The 18,196-nt window shown below is 38.1% G+C and overlaps 1 protein-coding gene across 2 annotated transcripts in view; it reads right to left on the bottom strand.

Annotated features, from left to right (window-relative positions):
* Nucleotides 1–18,196, bottom strand: part of PCSK5 (proprotein convertase subtilisin/kexin type 5) — a 245,934-nt gene that overhangs the window by 142,588 nt on the left and 85,150 nt on the right. For both annotated transcript variants that reach the window (XM_088156600.1, XM_088156601.1), the window contains exon 6: nt 1,593–1,681. In XM_088156600.1, the coding sequence (XP_088012726.1) occupies nt 1,593–1,681 (89 nt within the window). The remainder of the gene's footprint in view (nt 1–1,592; nt 1,682–18,196) is intronic.

The raw sequence follows: 18,196 nt of genomic DNA, 5'->3' as shown, positions 1-18,196 counted from the left end.
GAGGAAGCTTAACCTACTTTCCCTGGAACTTCCTCTTAACTCTGATTTTCTGCAGATTATTTGTTGAGCTTCCTGAAGTCTTATTTCCAAATGCTGATCCTTTTAAAAGGTGGCACCCCAAGTGAAGTTTGTACACTGTTACTAATTTACAGCTTTCTTTTAAGAATAAATAAAAAAAGAGGCATAGGTATCTAGTCTTTACCGTTTCTATTACCTGCATACTGTGTCCATCTGAATCAGTTTTTACACTATATTTAGTATAAACTTTTCAAAGCCATGTCAAAGCTTGTGTGACTATTCCACTTAAAAAGAGAACTTCTCCAGAAGGCATCTCTTGTTTCCATCAGTGCACTAACTCTCTTCTGACTCTGGTTGACAACTCAAGAGATCTGATATCATAACTGCTGTACACGGTTAAATGCCATGTTCACATGAGACAACCTGTTCATCTGTCACAAACTCCCTCACTTGACCAGTTCTGATTTTCCAAACCACTCCAACAGTGTTTGTGCAGCAAGGCTCTTCACCTGAGGGGAAATTCTTTTTCTGCATCAGTGTAACCTTATCCTGGATGTGGTATTATCTACCCTAATTTTGTTTTTCCAGCAGGAAAACGGAAAGCTGATATGAGGATGATGTTGTGTGCTTTGGGTAATTTGAAATGCACCTGTGCTCACATTTGATTTGGATCAAACTGATCCAGCAGAGAATAGATGCAGTATTTTCAATAATGGAAACATGGTCTCAATTCTGCCTGATCATATTTTTGAACAGTCCTCTGATGTACAAATAGGTAAACATGTTTCTGTTTTCACAGATGGGCTCTATTTTAAGATCTATTTCAAAAGGCAACAATTAATGAGACTGAGCTACAAGTCTTTCAGCTGAAAGCCGATATACTAATCCCATGATTTCATCAAAAGTTCAGAATAAACTTCACTAGAAGTATTACAGTCTGTCACAGGCAGGCTACATCCCAGGAGACATGCAGATGACATCTTGATAATCATTGCCACAAACTAAGCTAAAGACATTAATCGAACCACCAATAACTAAGAATTTACAGAAAACACTTGAAACCTCTTGGCTGAATGAACAAAATTATGTCATCAAACATTGATTTTCAGGCAATAATCTTATCACCCATAGAGATAACAAGAGTATTCCTACCAATCATAAGCAACAAAAATGCATTATGTTTTGAGAGTGTTTCATTTGGGATCAATATGCAAGGCAATATTACTGATGTGTACTCATGGTTTGTTGAAGTTCATCACTTAAGAGCTCTGAATCTGTGAGAAAACCCCAATGTCCTAATTCCAGGGTCATGTTTTCATCAAAAATTTTACTTTCTATTTTTTGATGTGTACTGGGAGGCAGCATTCCAGAGAGCACTACAGAAGGGCCACCACAGACAAACTCCTTCAGTATTGATATTGAATGAACATTCTACAACTAAGCATTACTAGTAACACAGTGAGGCTTGTTCATACAAATCTCCTTCTCTTGTTGAGAAAGATCTGAATGCAGCATTTAGCACAAATGGCTCTTTGGTTACATGTTTTTTTCCTGTGGGAGATTGTTTCACATACCTCCAATCTTGGCATTAAAGGCGATTCCTACTGTGCAGTGTGAGTTGTTTGCCGTGGCTGCCACTTCTCCAGCACAACGGGTTCCATGCCTGCAGTCAGACAAACATTTTTCCAAGTAAGCACAAACCATTGGGATTAAAGGCTTTGATTTTGCTTATCCTCAGGTGCTAAATGAACAGCTACTCACCATGTCTTGCGCTATTTAACCCCTCACAGTAATTTATACCCATGCTACCCATATTCCTCTGAGTGTGTTTTAACATTACCACAATCACTTTAAACTCCTCGTGCCTATGGAAAACACGCACAGTTTCTAATAAACACATACAGCAATGATACATAACTCAAGGCAACAGAAATGAGTCTTAGATATTGGTTCTTAATTTTGAACAAAATTCTACATTTAAACAAAATGTCCAGAATTCTCTGACAACCACTCCTATTGCTAGTAGGTGTACGTCCATCCAACCTCCAGTACGCACAATATGCCATGAGGAAGATGAGGCTACACCAATGCCCACACTGCTGTTGAGAGGTGAGGCTAAGACAGTATGCCAGGTATGCTCAAAGCTTAGGCACATCTTGGTCCTGCCTTGGCGCAACCCTGCAAGCCTGCTTGCCTTTCTGGGAGCAATAAAAATGTCAGAAGTACCCTTCACATCAGATGTATGCTCTGTGCCTGTAAGCAGACCTGAGCTGCTCAAATTCAAGAAGCGGCTGAAGGAAAACATGAAATGTCCAGTGGTTGCCCACCCCCTTCCCCATAGTGCAAAGCCACAGTGGGATGCTTTGCCTAGCCCTGATATATGAGCTCCACAAGGTGATGGTGCCCATCCATATTGTCCCCATGGTAGGAAAGCTGCTCTTACGTTTTGTGGTTTTTGCCTTTAACATGGGTTTCACAGGGTGTTTTCTACTAATAAGTCATGCCTTCATCCTTGTGCAGTTAAGCAGCTCCATTGCAGAAATGTGACACAAGCAAGATGGAGCAGGCAGGGAACTTTAGAGAGGTGTTATGACGGGAACATACAAAGTTTCAGACCAGACACCAAAAGAGATGGTGAGTTAATAAGACATAGACAAAAAGATAAGGCTTGGGTAGCCAAAAATAAAGAAGTTTAAGTCTAAGGAAGAAATAGAAAACTACATAACAAGCACTTCAGAGGAGGCTAGCTGACATCAGTTGTGTAGACAGACACTCTTCTCCTGGTGGTGGTTGACAGACTTGCTTGCAGACACATCTAGAGAACACAGGTGCTTTTTAAAGTTCATGCTCATATTACAGACAAGAATCTCTGCTGCCTTCCCTTGGTACAGCTTGTTTTGGGTAGAGTAATTCCTTATTTCATTATTATAAGAGTAATTTTTTCCCCCTTACCCTTTTAAGACACTTGGATGGGAGACTCTAAGATGATTTGTTTGGAATGGATTAATGAAAAACAAGAACAACAAATAGGACTAGGGAAAAAAAGAGAAGAAACAAAAAATAAGCAATATGATGATCAATGCTGAACTGCTAAGATATCAAAGAATATAATTCAGTTTATTTGACAAGTAAGATATACGTAACCTATGAGAAAATTGTAATCTTTATTCACAAAACCACACTGACAAGTTGGAAACTGATTAATTCTAAACCTGGCTCTAGATTTCACAATTATATTATCTCAACTAATTTCCTATTGATTTGTCACAATTCTTTATTTGGTTGCCAAATTTGACTAGAGAATTTTTCAAGACTATATTTGAAGTTTGTTTTTCATACGAAGACTAATTTTAAAGCCTAATTTGTCTTCATTTGAAAAAAGCCTGTTTGACTTTAATTGGCAAATAAATGTCTTATCCATTTACAGAATTATTTTGAAAAGCCTGAAGTAAATAATTCAAAAATCACAGATGAAAACAAGTCTTGAAAAGATTCTTCTTTATTTTCAAGTATTCTCAAATAGTCTTCTAGCTCTGTGTTTAAGTAATGCCTTTTAAAAATGTCTTAATATTTAAATTAAAAGACGTGTCTTTAAAAGTTTTACAAGACATTATATCCAAACGTCCTTTCTTTTCATTATGATTTTGTTTGGTGTCACATGCAAGTTTTGAGGTGTTATCACTCAAACATCAAAGCACATATGACTATACTCTAGAAATGTAGAAATATCTACAGACAGCAGCTTAGGGTATATAATTTATTAATAAATCATCCCTTGCCTGGTGAAAGGCATGTGGCTAAACTATAGCTTCCCAGATGGAGATTGCATTGCCAAGAAATCCCTCATGGGTATCAAGTTTGGGAAAGAAGTGATGGGAGGAGGGTCTTTCAGTATAGAAAGTGAATGGATAGAAGCCACACCTGGAGGAGGGAGGCTGCCTGGAGAAGAATGGAACAAACAGCTCAAATACCACCTTGGCTTTAAATGGAGTATATGGATACCTGCTACTCTGGCAGCTACATCCAACAGGCCCTGTCAAAAAGTTTCAATTTCCGCTGTATCATCCAACATGCTGGTTATCCCCGGGCCAAGTAATGTGCGCAACATCAGTTCTGCTCACGCCTCTTGGAATGCCCTTTTTCTCAGAGGGGGAAATTTCCTATGCATAAAGACTATGAAATTAGTACTAAGTATTAATACCTATGCATAAGTACTAAGAAATAAAAATTCAACTTAGCCATTATTATAAATTAGAGCAGAACTGCAGGGATATAACCTGTAACATGAACTAAACGATGTGGTTGATGGAGATAGACAATTACAGGAATAAAATAACTTTAAATATTATAAGAATTTTCAATCCTATGGAAAGAGAAAGAATGGAAATTTAGGCAGCAATTGGTGTTTGTAGGAAAATAACTGAGTTGGAATTTATATTTTGCAAAACTCTTCTTTAGTTAAACTTTCAAATATTTTCAAAATTGTCTCTTTAACATCCTCAGCATGAAGTGTGGTATCTGAAGGGTTACAATATAATAACAGCTGGAGAAAAAACATTTTAACAGCAATCATCAGAAATGCACTTTATTGCATCCCAGACTAATGTCTTATATAGCGCTGAAAAAATGGTATTTTAGACGTGTTCATATATAAATGTTCTCTAATAATCTGGAGGGTGGAAACACTTTGACATTAGGTTGGGATGCTGTTCTAGGAACATCTGAATAAGGATATAAAAAAGAACTGTTACAAGTTACAAGCACAGGCAAGCAAAATATCAATCTTTTGCCTTTAAAACATAATCTGCTACAGCTGAAAAATAGCAATAATAAAGCTACTTCCCAAAGGAGAGATATTCGGATATTAACAGTGGAGAAAGATGACAGAGTAAATATGAAAAACAAGTTACACAAATCCTCAATGTGAGATATCAAGAAAAATGCCAAAGACCTGGGTGTCATCACAGGCAAGATACTGTTTCTCAGCATCACGGTGTTGTAATGTGGTTAGAGCACAGGACTGGAAGATCTCCAGTCAACGTCCCCAGGGCTAATGACTTTTTGCATGATTATGGGAACTTGCTTTTAGAACAACTTGAAAATATCTCATCTATTTCTCACAAAATCAAAGATGACAGCATTAAAACAAACACATGGAACACTTCACACGTCAGACATGCAAATTTTAAACTTAGCAGCATGGGTAACAGCAATGCTGACTTACCACTCTCTTTGCACTTGTTAGCTATTAGCAGTTAATTTGTCACAAGTGTGAAGTTCTGATACAAGCCTAGGATAGGAACATGCCTCTACAATTTAATTAGCATTTTAGAGTTTTGTTTTTGTGAGTGGGCAAATTAACCGACCATATAAAACAAATATGCCTTTTTTCATTACTTTCAAAGCAAACACTGAATAGATGGTCTGATGGAGCCAATGAAATAAGATGTAGAATAAAAAATATTTAAAAAATTAGCAAGTAATATATTTAGCCAAGTATATAGTTTAATGTATTAATTTCTTTTTACTGATGTATTAATATGCTTTAATCCAAGGGAAATTTTTTATTCAGACTTTCTTCTGGAAGGAAAAGAAAGTTGGTGAGAAGAAATAAAGCAGTTCAACTACCATGAAAGAGCAAAACTTTCAGCTGAGCATTTTTTCTCATACTGCCTTTCATACTAACTGTACAGTAACCTTCTTAAGGTGGGAAATCCAATTCTTGCTCTTAAGTCACTAAAACATATAGCAAGTAAAACCCGTACAGATTAGTTCCCGTGCTCTGGAATTAAACCTCCTCAATAGTAGCATCAAGGCTAGTGTTACCTTGGAAGGGTATATGACTACCTAGACATACCTAATGAAAAGCACTACTTTGTCTACTTTTGAAATGAAGCATATGAGGCTGCTTAGACTTCAAGACTCCCTTGCCGCATGAGCAAAAATTTCTTTTTATAACCAAATGCAGCTTGGTTGAGAGGCTGCAGAAAGGGTGGAAAATCCTAGAACAAGGAGGTTACAAGCAATTCTGGCAGTCTGTTTTTGTACAACCTAAAGAATAGAGGAGAAAAGGAGACTCAGGGGAGCCCTTGTCACTCTTCAACTCCCTGAAAGGAGGCTGTAGTCAGATGGGGATCAGTCTCTTCCCCCAGCCACCAGCAACAGAACAAGACCACACAGTCTTAAGATGCACTGAGGGGTGGGGTTTAGGCTGGACATTAGGAAACATTTCTTCACAAAAGGAGTGGTGGGACATTGGAATGGTCTGCACAGGGAGGTGGTAGAGCCACCATCCCTGGAGGTGTTTAAGAAAAGACTGGATATGGCACTCAGTGTCATGGCCTAGTTGACAGGGTGGTGATGGATCATAGGCTGGACTCAATCTCAATGGTCTTCTCCAAACTAGTCAATCCTGTGATTCTCTAGCTCAAACACTTTGGAAGAACCAAATACCTGTCTACACTTTTCTCATTCTTAATCTCTGAGATTAGATGGCTTTATTACTTTGCTCATGACATACAGAAAAAAGGACAAACAAAAGCCCAAGTTCAAATCTTGGCCAGCAAAATGGTAAGGGGAGCAACGACATTATGCATCTTCATGGGGGAAAAAGGACAAAATCAGGAATGTGTTCTTATACAAGAAAAAAATGGAAGTACTTTTAAAAAATAGTTAATGTAGCTAATTTTTTCCACTAGGAATTACCAGTTCAACACAAGAATTAAATTCTCTGCTCCAGTCTGCAACAGTCTCAGTGACTAGAACACAATTCTAGAACTGAAAATTTTGCAGTATCCTAATAACAGTATTTACTTAACTTTGAATAAGAGAAGGGTAACACTGTACTCTTGCCCAATAAAGGTATCCTTAAAACTTCCCAAGGCAACTGCTAAAAATATCATACACAATGAACCACTTTCCCAGTACATCTTATTATTTGGGATATTGGCCCTGTCTCACATATCAATACTGCCAGAAGATGACAGCAGTAAAGTAATCTACACGGGGTCATTCAGGACTTCAAGTATCTCTGGCTGAAATCCACAGTATTTCCACAAAATAGAAATACCTTGCTTCTTTGGGGAGAAGAAGGAATAAAGGTGGGTATATGGCTGCCCCTCTATAGCTTTCTTGTAAGGCTTGACACAAACTCTCATTTAAGTGGAAAGATATAAATGTAAGTGTATTTAAATGAGCAAAAATATTTGCAGACAGCTTCTTATACTATTTTAACAATATTTTACTTCACTTTAATTTGCCCTTGTTCACCTCAAAAATTAAATATTTCTACCTGACATAAGTATTTTCAGGATAACATTTGGAAAATGATGCTTCACAGTAATTCTTCGCAGAAAAAATAGGGATAATGAGCATAGTTTAAGGTCTTGTTAATGTCTTTTGAGTCTAAAATTAACCCTAATTTCGGAACAAGGTCTCAGATTGCAAACCAAGTTAGTGTCACTCCCAATGTTACTTTACACAAATCAGAAACTCTCGGTACGCTTTATGAATGGTTGCTAATAATTTAATCTTCTGGTTTATTTCTTCTTTCACTTGTGAACTGTAACCAGTGTTTCTGAATATATGGCTATCCAAAGTCAATGATTTATTACAATTTTCAATAGGCTAAGAAAGCTTTAGAATACAAACTGGAATATGACACAATTATTATTTTGGCTATGCCATGTATTTGCTATTCCAAGGTAAGTCCACCCATATTTACCCAAGATATCCTCAGAAAACACAGTCTTGGACACAAGGAATAAAGCTTGTTAGAAAGTTGCTGCTGAAAATTCCAAATGTATCACCTACAGTGAACACTCTGTAGGTGGGAAAGGTTACTATATACCAGCTGCATTATGTTATCTGCACAGTAAGAAGAACTTTGGTTGAGATGGATACAGGTGAAGCAGTTTGTCACCTTGTTTTCTGAAAAAGTGATTAACTAAACCGGGCAAATTTTATTTTTCACTTGCATGTATTTCATCACTTTTACTATAGCATCTAAACTCTTTAAAAAGTAATACCTTTTGGATGTAAGGAGAGACTTCTATTCTCATTCTACTAAAGAGGTACCAAGAGCTTGAACTGAGACTAAAAGAAACACCTCTACTAGAATACTACCTCTACTAGAATGGCCACATCTTAAAACTAACTTTCATAACAAATATTTAAGTTCTATACACTTTTCTTTGTTCTGTAATCAAATCACCATATAACATCTGTAAACAAAGCCAGGAGCAAAGTTTTGGACTGCAGTTTGATAGCAACCTTGCACAAGCTAGCTAACTACATTTAAGCCATAAGAGGCCGGAATATTTTGATGAGAAGCAAGAATGTTTTCTTTTTTCTTCCCCATTACTGCTTGCCTATGGTAGAGGTTTGCCTTGTGAAATAGAAGACTTGATACTGCAACCTAATTGAGCATGAAGAAACCAAGTGATGTAATTTAATTGGTTTAAGATTTTCATCTATTTGTTCTTATAGCTGCCAAGTTCTAAGATTTCTAAGGTTTCCAGGGGTCCTTGACCTGCTTTGGAGATAGATAGCTTTCTACGTATTTGAAGTGCCCTATATATCTGTAGATCCCACAAATTCCTCTGACAAATGTATCTGCTGTTGTTATATACAATAACTGAAATTATATGAATTAAAGGAACCAAAGGAGTAAAGTCGATTTTCTACTTTTCTTCATTTTTTTTCAACCTCCATTGCCCTGCCAGTTATGTGATGCTTTACAAAGAAAATGGATCAGCATAGCAACTGTGGGACCAGCAACTCTGCAACAGCTCCATGTTTGAATACTTCCCTGGACCATAGGACCTTTATATCAGGACGTGTCTACTACATATGCAAAATGTAGCTTATACCACCACAGTTCCTGTAGTCAACTTCACAATGAAACCGAGCTTGCAGGAATAATGCTTCAGGTATTTGTTGCCATAAAGAAGCTTTCCAAAGCTATTAGTTACTAAACTCCTGATAAATAGTACATTTTTAAAAGGCTGAGATATTGACCCTGGCAGACAGCTAACTCCCACCCGGTCACTAGCTCCCTCCTTCCCATTGGGATTGGTGGAAGAATTGAAAGAGCAAATGAGAGAAAAATTTGTCATTTGAGATAAAAACAGTTCAATAAATACAGGAAAAGAAAAGAAATAAAACACAGTCAAGTGAGCCATAGGCAATAATTCAGCATGTCCCAAAAGCAAATTTAATGCCCAACCACTCTCCAATTAACACTTTGGCAATAACCCCCCCAGCTTTAATACGGAGCACACTGTTACATGTCATGGGTTATCTCTGATCAGTTGGAATTTGTTGTCCCAACTGTGTCACTTTGGAGCCTCTTGTCCCTGACCAGCCTCCTTAAATGAGACGGCAGTGTGAGAAACTGAGAAGGCCTTGGTGCTGTGTAAGCACAGCTCAGCAGTATCTAGAAGATACAGTAGCAACACTGTTTTGGTCTCAAATATAAAACATAGACCCATAACTTAAACTAATGTCCATGTTATTTCACAGAATCACAGACCCATTTAAGTTGGAAAAGACTTTCAGAACAAGTGAGATCAACCTTTGACTGATGACCACCATGTAAACTAGATCATGGCATTAAGTGCCATATCCAGCTGTTTCTTGAATATCTCTGGGGAAAGTGACTCTACCACCCTTCTAGGCAGTCTGTTCCAATGTTTAAACAAACCTTTGAGTGAAGAAATTATTCCTGATGTCCACCTTGAACCTCCCCTGGTGCAATCTGAGGCTATGTCCTCTCATCCTGTTGCTGGTTGCCTCGGAGAAGAAGCCAACCCCTACCTTACTATGCCCTCCTTTCAGGCAGTAGTAGAGAGCAATAATTCTCCCCTGAGCCTTCTTTTCTCCAGGCTAAATACCCCCACCCTCAGCAGCTCCTCACGGGACTTACACTCAAGACGCTTCATCAGCTCCATTGCCCTCTTCTGGACATGTTCCAGCACCTCAATGTCTTTCTTGAAGTGAGGGGCCCAGACTGGAAATAGAACTCCAGATGCAGCCTCACCAGGGCCAAGTACAGGGGGACAATCACTTTCCTAGTCCTGCTGGCCACTATTCTTGACACAGGCCAGGTGCCATAGGCCTTCTTGGCCACCTGGCCACACTGATGGCTCATGTTTAGCTGGCTGTCAACCAGCAGTCCCGGGTCCCTTCTCCCTGGGTCACTTTGCAGTCACTCTGTTCCCAGCCTGTAGTGGTGCATGGGGGTGTTTTGACCAAAGTGCAGGACTTGACACTTGGCCTGGTTGAACCTCACAGATGGCCTTAGATTATCAAGCCAACTTGTCCAGATCACTCTGCAGAGCCTGCCTGCCTTTCATCAGATCAATATGCATCCAACCTGACATCTTCCAAAAACTTACCCACTTTACACTAAACTACCTCACACAAATTATCAATAAAGATATTAAGCAGGACTGGGCCTAACACTGAGCCTTGGGAACACCACTAGTGACTGGTTGCCAACCGGATGCAGCATCATTCACCACCACATTCTGGGCCTGGACATCCAGTCAGGTTTTCAACCCAGGGAAAAGTGCATCTGTCCAAGCTGTGAGCTGTCAGCCTTTACAGGAGAATGACATGGGAGCAAGCCGTTAATGGCTTTGCTACAGTCCAGACAGACAACATCCACAGCCTTTCCTTCATCCAATAGGCAGGTCAGTCGGTCATATAAGGAAATCAAGCTGATCAAGCAGGACTTACCTTTCCTTAACCCCTGCTGCCTGGCCTTATCCCTTTGTTGTCCTGTATGTGCCACGTGATCACACTCAAGATGATCTGTTTATAACTGTGCTGGGCACCAAGGTCAGGCTGAAAGGCCTGTAGTTCCTTGGAACTTCCTTACAGTCCTACCTGAGGATGGGTGTCACAGTGGCCAACTTCCATTTATCTGTGATCTCCCTTGTAAGCCAGGACTGATGACCAATAATACAGAACAGCTCAGCGAGCTCTTTTGACAGCTCCCACAGTAAACTTAGATGAATCCCATAGACTTGTGAGTTTCCAAGTGACACAGCCAGTCACTCACTATTTTGCTCCAGATTGCAGTGGGTCTACTCTGCTTTTTGTCCCTGTCCACCAGTTTAGGGAGTTGGTTGTCTTTACTGTTAAAGAGTGAGACAAAGAAGACATGAAGTATCTCAACCTCTTCCTCATTGTTGGTAATATTCCCCGCCAGGTCCAACAAAGAATGGTGATTTTCCTTGGCCTTCCTTCTGTCTTTATGTGTTTTATAAAAACATTTTCTATTGTCTTTTATTGGCTACCAGCAGTAGCCAGATTGAGCTCTAGGTGAGACTTCACCTTTCTAATTTTCCTTCTACATGACCTAACATCACTGTATTCTTCATGACTTGTCTGCTCCTTTTTCCAAGTGCCATAAAACCTCTTTTTTTAATCTGAGTTCCTGCAAAAGCTCCCTGATACACCAGGCCAATTTTCTTCCCCAATGGTATGCCTTAAGGCAAATAGGGAAGGTCTGCTCCTCTGTCTTTAAGATTTCCACCTTAAACTATGTCCAGCCTTCCTGGACTCCTTTATTATTAAGAACTGATCACCTTAAATTCATGGCCATGAGCTATCTCTGTTACAGATACATTCTATACTTAGATATCTTTCAGTCTATAGTTCTGTTTCATAAGATTTGTATGATAGTATATTATCAGTCACTATATTCTGATTAATGTTTTTCATCCACACTGATACCAATCTGTATCATCTGAAGATATCTCAGGGGCTTGAGCAACCTCCTTTTACTTAAAATCTCTTTTACTAAAAATTTCACTACTGTGTAATGAAAGCCCCAATGAAACAGAAAACAAAAAATTCTCAAAAATATTTTGCATCCGTTCTACTGAAATCACACCTAAGCAGAAATGAAAATTAGCTTGCAAATAAAAAATGCAAATCTGGAGTTTTGTGCTTAGATCTCCTTGGCAGGAAAATAAGTCCTGGAAGTCTTTGGAGATCCCAAGAACAGTTCAGGAGAATCCTCTTAGAGAAAACTTTCTTTCATGCAAGGAAGATACTGACAGATGCAAGGATCCTAAAGTCACAACACAAAAGTGAGGAGCAATATAGTGATGTGCACAGGTCATGGATGGAACTTCATCTAGTCTGCATCCTCTATTTAAAACTATGTAACTCTGGATCTGCACCATATTCCAGCTCAGAGACGCACCTCCTACCCATCTTGAATTCTGAGCGTAATTTCAACTGCACTGTGCAAGATATGTATTGTGCTTAATCCTAAATTTCATTAGATGCTGTTCTGCATTAAATGGAGCTTTAATTTCTCCTCAAAGACGCATTTCAAAAATGAATGACGAAATTGTTAAAATTAGTTCAAGTCCTATTTTCATCTGTATTGATAATTGCTTTTTAATGAGACTTATGTCATTGATTCAGCAGGAGCAAAGTTTCCGTTTACTTGGAAAAAGGGTTTCAGCATAAGAAATCTAATTCTCACACACTCACTTCAGTGCAGAACAAGTTAGCAGCTGTTAATCTCATGTTCGTGGAGTCTTACGAAGGGAAGTGCAGGGACACAAGTTTGGGCTAAAAGGAGAAATAAAGCATACCTTCTCACTACACTGTATTTGCCACTCCTTGACAAACTTAGCCAACAGCCTCACCATCACACATTTTGGCTAAGTAAAAAAGCCACAGTCTCCTCTCCAGTTTTCTAACACCAGAGATCTGATGATTGCTTTGAGTCTGTAAAGCAGTAGAAATAATTTTTGAACAAGGTTAAACATATATTTGTCAAAGCAACCTACATCTGTGATATCCATGCCCTTACTTCTATATCTGAACTTCTCTATCTTGATTATTTTTCTTCAGGAAAAGTAAAAAAGGTAATTTGTCTTCAAGACAGAAATCTGACTTTGATAAAGTGCCTAAGGTAATAATCTGACCGTATCTTTAAGAAAAATTACAGAATCACAGAAAAGTAAATCAAGGCTATAAAAATAAACCTGCTAACAGCAATAACCTTATAAATGCACATACTTTCATTTTTAAAAAAATCTGAAAATTTCTTATAAAAACCCCCTAGTAATGCCATTAAGACATTAGTTTCTATCATAACTTTGCAAAGTTCAACCATTAATAGTACGATATTTATAAAAATGCTTCAATTTAAAATCTTTTGACACAGGATTTACAATTGATTTATCATATCTGTAATTAGAGGTCTGCCTTGATGCCACACACATTAGAAGGGTAATCAATGCTACTATATTTGTGCTGGCTGAAAAGTCTAAATGAACCACATTTTGTACTACCTTTGACTAATTGTGAAATCATCAGGCAAAATCAATTACCACATATGAATCCATTCTTTAACCTTCTCCTAATACCTATAATGTCTGAAAAGCGGAAAGCACAGAAAAAATGTATTTGTGCTCTCAAATTGTATTCAGCTGTACATGTATATGTGCATGCAACTTGAAACTGGTTTACCATCTTACCACATCAAAACTAGCCTACTGTAGCTGCAAATTCTCCCCTGCTAAGTTCAAAAACTCAAAATACAGACACATACTTAGAAAAAAATACCTACTCTGGGAAAAAGAATATCTGAAAAAACCTTTCACATCTAACTCTTGATATAAAAGAATTCAGGAAAGTTTGTATCCCTTCTATTGTTGACTTCGGATTGTAAGGGAATATCTGAATCATTGTGATCAGTAATTTACATAAAAGCACTAGAAGCAGTTGCATAATGCTTCAGAACTTAATTTTATTTGTGAGCTCACTGTCTGGTACTTCAGTAATTAGAAACAGAGGGAAGTCTTTCTTTAAGTGTTGTGGTTAAATGGTTTGAGACCATGAGAGCCTTATACATCATAAAAAGGAAGACCACTGGTCCTCAAACAGCAGTTAAGCAGTAAACAATACTGCTCAGTGACTGATACCAGGGTATAGAAAAAAGACTATTTTTACATCTTACAGCTGGAATTCTAGCTGAATTTGGGGTTTATTTATTCCTCTGTTTCACTTTTCTCACTTTCAATGACTACTCAAAGAATTGTCTTTCTTATGGCTCTCAATAATTATAAATTATACCACTTATGGTTGTCAGACAGGACCATGTAACAGTGTGATAACATAATGAGCACATTAGAAGAGTTTAACAAAAAGACAATTTTTGGCAGTCTGACAAAACTTTCATGATGAGATTTTCCACCACTGAAGCTGGAACCTGGATCAAAAGGCTACTTAATCAAAGCTTGTAGTCCAATGAAATTCTTAATGTCTTGTCAATATGAAATGCTGTCATCAAGGAGTGATAAACACCAGTGATGAGGGGCAGCTATAGTGGGTAGGTGAATTGCTTAACAGAGACTGCCCCTCCTTTAGGCTGGCTAATTGTCCTCAGCTTCCAGCAATTCTAAGATTCCACTTACTTTCAGAAAACTTCAAATGAACCGAAATTTTATTCTGAAACAGCAAAGCATGAGAACTTCAATACATCAACTGTTAGTTTATTGTCTGTTCTGTTTTAATACACACCTCATCTTTTCCCATAGGTTAAACATCTGTTTTGCATTAAAAGAAAAACATTATCAAATGCAGTATATAGTGAGGATTTGTGCTCCATGTTTTTACAACAATTTCCTTTCAAGAAAAGAAAGTTTTCCACTACAAGATTCTACACGTTTTCAGTTCTACCCTGAGAGAGAAGAAATGAAGCATGTATGATGATTGCCCCTGAGGTATGTCAATCTGAAGGATAAGCATGTTGTATAACAGCACCCAAAGACTCTAACAGTTGAATAGAAAGTGAAGAAAAAAATTGCTCCAAATAAATCTGTAAAATTATTATACTTCATCACTGTACAATTCTGCAAGCTGTAAAGTTTATCTTCCTTATTTTCACAATTTTACACTGGAACCTTTAACAACTGTCAAGCAACAACTACTGGAAAGATCTAGTATATCATGCAGTATATCCATGGCTCTTAGCTGGGTCATGACTTAGTTCTGGCCAGGGGAGAGTTAACTTCTGCAGCAGCCAGGAGGGATGAGGCCACGGGTTATTTGATACCACCTGGAGCCAGGAAAGGGAGAGGAGTGCTGTTTAGAGGGGTGTTGTTTGTGGGACTGCTGGTTTGTAGGACTGTGAGGTCAGGTGCTGGGTTCTGCGGGGAGCAATCATGTGTGGATTGTTCACCTATCCTGCACACTCTGTTATTACTTCTTATTTCATTGCTGTTCCCAGTAAACTGTTCTTATCTCAGTCAATGATCTTCACCTTCCGTGTCTCCAATTCTCCTCTCCAGTCCTGCTGTAAGAGAGCTGGAGGAAGTGAAAGGAGCGACACAAGGGTCTTTAGTATTTAGTGGGAACAGTAAACTGGGGAATACCATTTCTAAACTATGACAGGTCACTAGACTGTAACTTGGAGATTAGCTATGAATCACTAACAATGCTCCTCGTAAAAAATGGCATCTCAGTCTGTAAGCTGAAACAGACTGAACTTACTTCACTACTAACATCTGCTAAAATTGCAGCACACTACGATGTGCTATAACAGCAATGACTTTAGAATCAGAATACAACTACAAAATACAATAAATTAGGATTGCAGTCATTGACTGGAAACTTCTACACCAATGACCTCTGACTGCTTGGTTCAGATCCTGGTTTTCACAAATGAACATGTCACCAGTTAGAGAAAATAATCCAATATCTCCAGTTTCCTAGGAATCCTAACTGAAGACCATGAAATTTGCAGTGACACTTAGGTACACTAAACACCTTACACCGTCACTGGTACCTGGAATCAACAACACCACAGTCAGTGTTAGTGTTTAATTCTATTGACTTGAAACACATATACATATTAAGTGAATTCTCTAGCCTAAATTACCTCTCTCTTAAGGAGTATTTCTGTGCTATCAGAGATGCTTTTCTAGCATCACACAGACCACGCTCTGCCGGTTGGCAACATCATTTTATGCTTTGTTTTTTAAGCCTCCAGAGGTTGGAGAACGTCATATTAAAAGGTCAGGGTATAGAAGAACAGCAAACACAATCGAGATTCCCTCTGAAAAAAAACCCTTTACCTAAGAGCTGATACCTTACTCCACTGAAAGATGGTGCAGCAGTGCTTCTCTGTACAGTTTATCTTCCCTTCTGTTCTGTCCGCAGCACGCAAGAGAGCAAATCTAAAATCAATAGCAACAGGTGCATACCAGTGCTCAAACTGCATAGAAAGAATCTCCCAGTTGTCAGCATTCCTTTGTGTCACACTGCTGCTGTGGGAACCTTTTGAGATGATCTTTCAAGCCACCAGTGAGAGACTTCAGTCTCTCTGCATTTGCTGTGCTCAGTTCTTCAGGTATTTGCACTGAACGGAGTCATAGCAGGCAATAAAGCTTTTCAATTTTCTTCTATTGACTATCCAGGAGGAAAGAGAAGCTGATCTACCTGTCAAGTATCTTGTATACAATATGATTAAATGACGGGATGTACTACAGGCCTTCACCATAAGCAGAGAGTATAAACTAGCAGTTTGTCACTCTGCGAAGAAAATTTAAACTTTGGTGTTTTATTGCGCATCTACATTAAAGTGGATGGCAAAGGAAAGCAATAATGAATCATAATGGATGCCATGGCAAAACAATGCCAGTGTGTTGGATTAAACAGGACTGAAAATCACCAATTCACTAATTTTTTGTTTGTGAGAAATGGTGAGAAATTCTCTCCATATTGCAAAGTTTAGACAGAAGAGATTCTGTTTCTAATAACTTTTGAATGACAAGAATTGTTGTCTCTCAAAAATCTTACACTCATTAAAAAGCAATTTAGGAGGTTATTGAAATAAATTATTTATGTAGTGGGATGCATCATTGAAAAATGTTGAAGAGGCATCCAAAAAGTGACTCAGTATCTCCAAAACAGAAGTAACAGCTCACTTTTACTTTTTCTTATGTAAGTTTAATAAGAACTGCATTTAAGTCAACTGGTATTATTTAACAGAGTTTTTTTAAAAGTCCATCTGTTTTATAAAAGAACCCATCACCATAGTAAAAGCTAAGCTTTGAAATATCATCCCTAAGAAACTTCTTACGAAACAGAAGAAGTAATTTTTGTTTGATCAAAATCAAAAAATTCTATGAATATTTCTGTTTTATTCCTGAGGCTATACAATAAGCATAGTACCAGTTCAGTGATGCCATTTGCATTCTGTTATGGACCTGTGACTGATAATGCCTAGTTTATAAACATACATGTTAAAAAATAGCAGTGGAAAAACAGAAAAAGAATAAACCAGTAAACCAAAACAAGATGCCTTGCATAGCAGAAATTACTTCATCCACAGCTGACTGCCTCTGAGCAAAAGGAAACTCTAGTATAAGTCTGCACCATTTAGAAGCTTCACAATTTGCTGGCAATTTGTAGAAACCAAAGTAAACTTTTGGCAGTACGCCTACATACCATAGTAGTTAAAGAAACTATCATCCCACCCATTTTGACTACAAGCCTTGAAAGATTAGTCTAATATTTCTTCCTACCCTCCTGCTCTCCCTTAGCTAATAGAAGATTTAACATAAAATTTCCGAAATATAATTTTGGAAAGTGCCACTCTGGTGCTCACATGAAAGTAATCTACAGCTAATTTTTTCTTACTCCTTTTTGCCTACCAACAAGCCTCAGCAACAGAAAGTCTTCACTCTAATTAAAAGTGAAAAGCTAGCGCGCAGATCCAATACTCTGATGTTTCACAGCTGCATGCAGAGCTGCCCAGACACCTGTTTATTTTTATAGCAATTCCTTTTGCTCTTTATCATTCTATCCCTTAAAGTTGGATTATAAAATGAGGAAAAATAAACTAGATCATCTTGAAAATGACAGCGCATTTGTACATTCCACCCCCACTGAAAAACACAAAATCACTATTACACAATTTTGTCTGTCCACCACAGGAAGCAGGAATCAACCAAACTGAAGTACACAGTATGAAGTCTTTGCAATGCATGGCTCTCAGAATGTTCTCCTGTGTTTAGCTTGACTTCCTGACACAACTTGAGTATCTAGTGCCAAATGGCCATGTATGCTGGACAATCTGAATTCCTGCCCCAGTTTCTGAAGGTATTTTAGATACAAAAAATATGGACATGCTATTAGTAGT

The sequence above is a fragment of the Sturnus vulgaris genome, chromosome Z (assembly GCF_052056855.1).
Source record: "Sturnus vulgaris isolate bStuVul1 chromosome Z, bStuVul1.hap1, whole genome shotgun sequence".
Taxonomy (NCBI): domain Eukaryota; kingdom Metazoa; phylum Chordata; class Aves; order Passeriformes; family Sturnidae; genus Sturnus; species Sturnus vulgaris.
The sequence above is the reverse complement of the archived record's forward strand: the minus strand, read 5'-3'. Positions and strand labels throughout refer to the sequence as shown.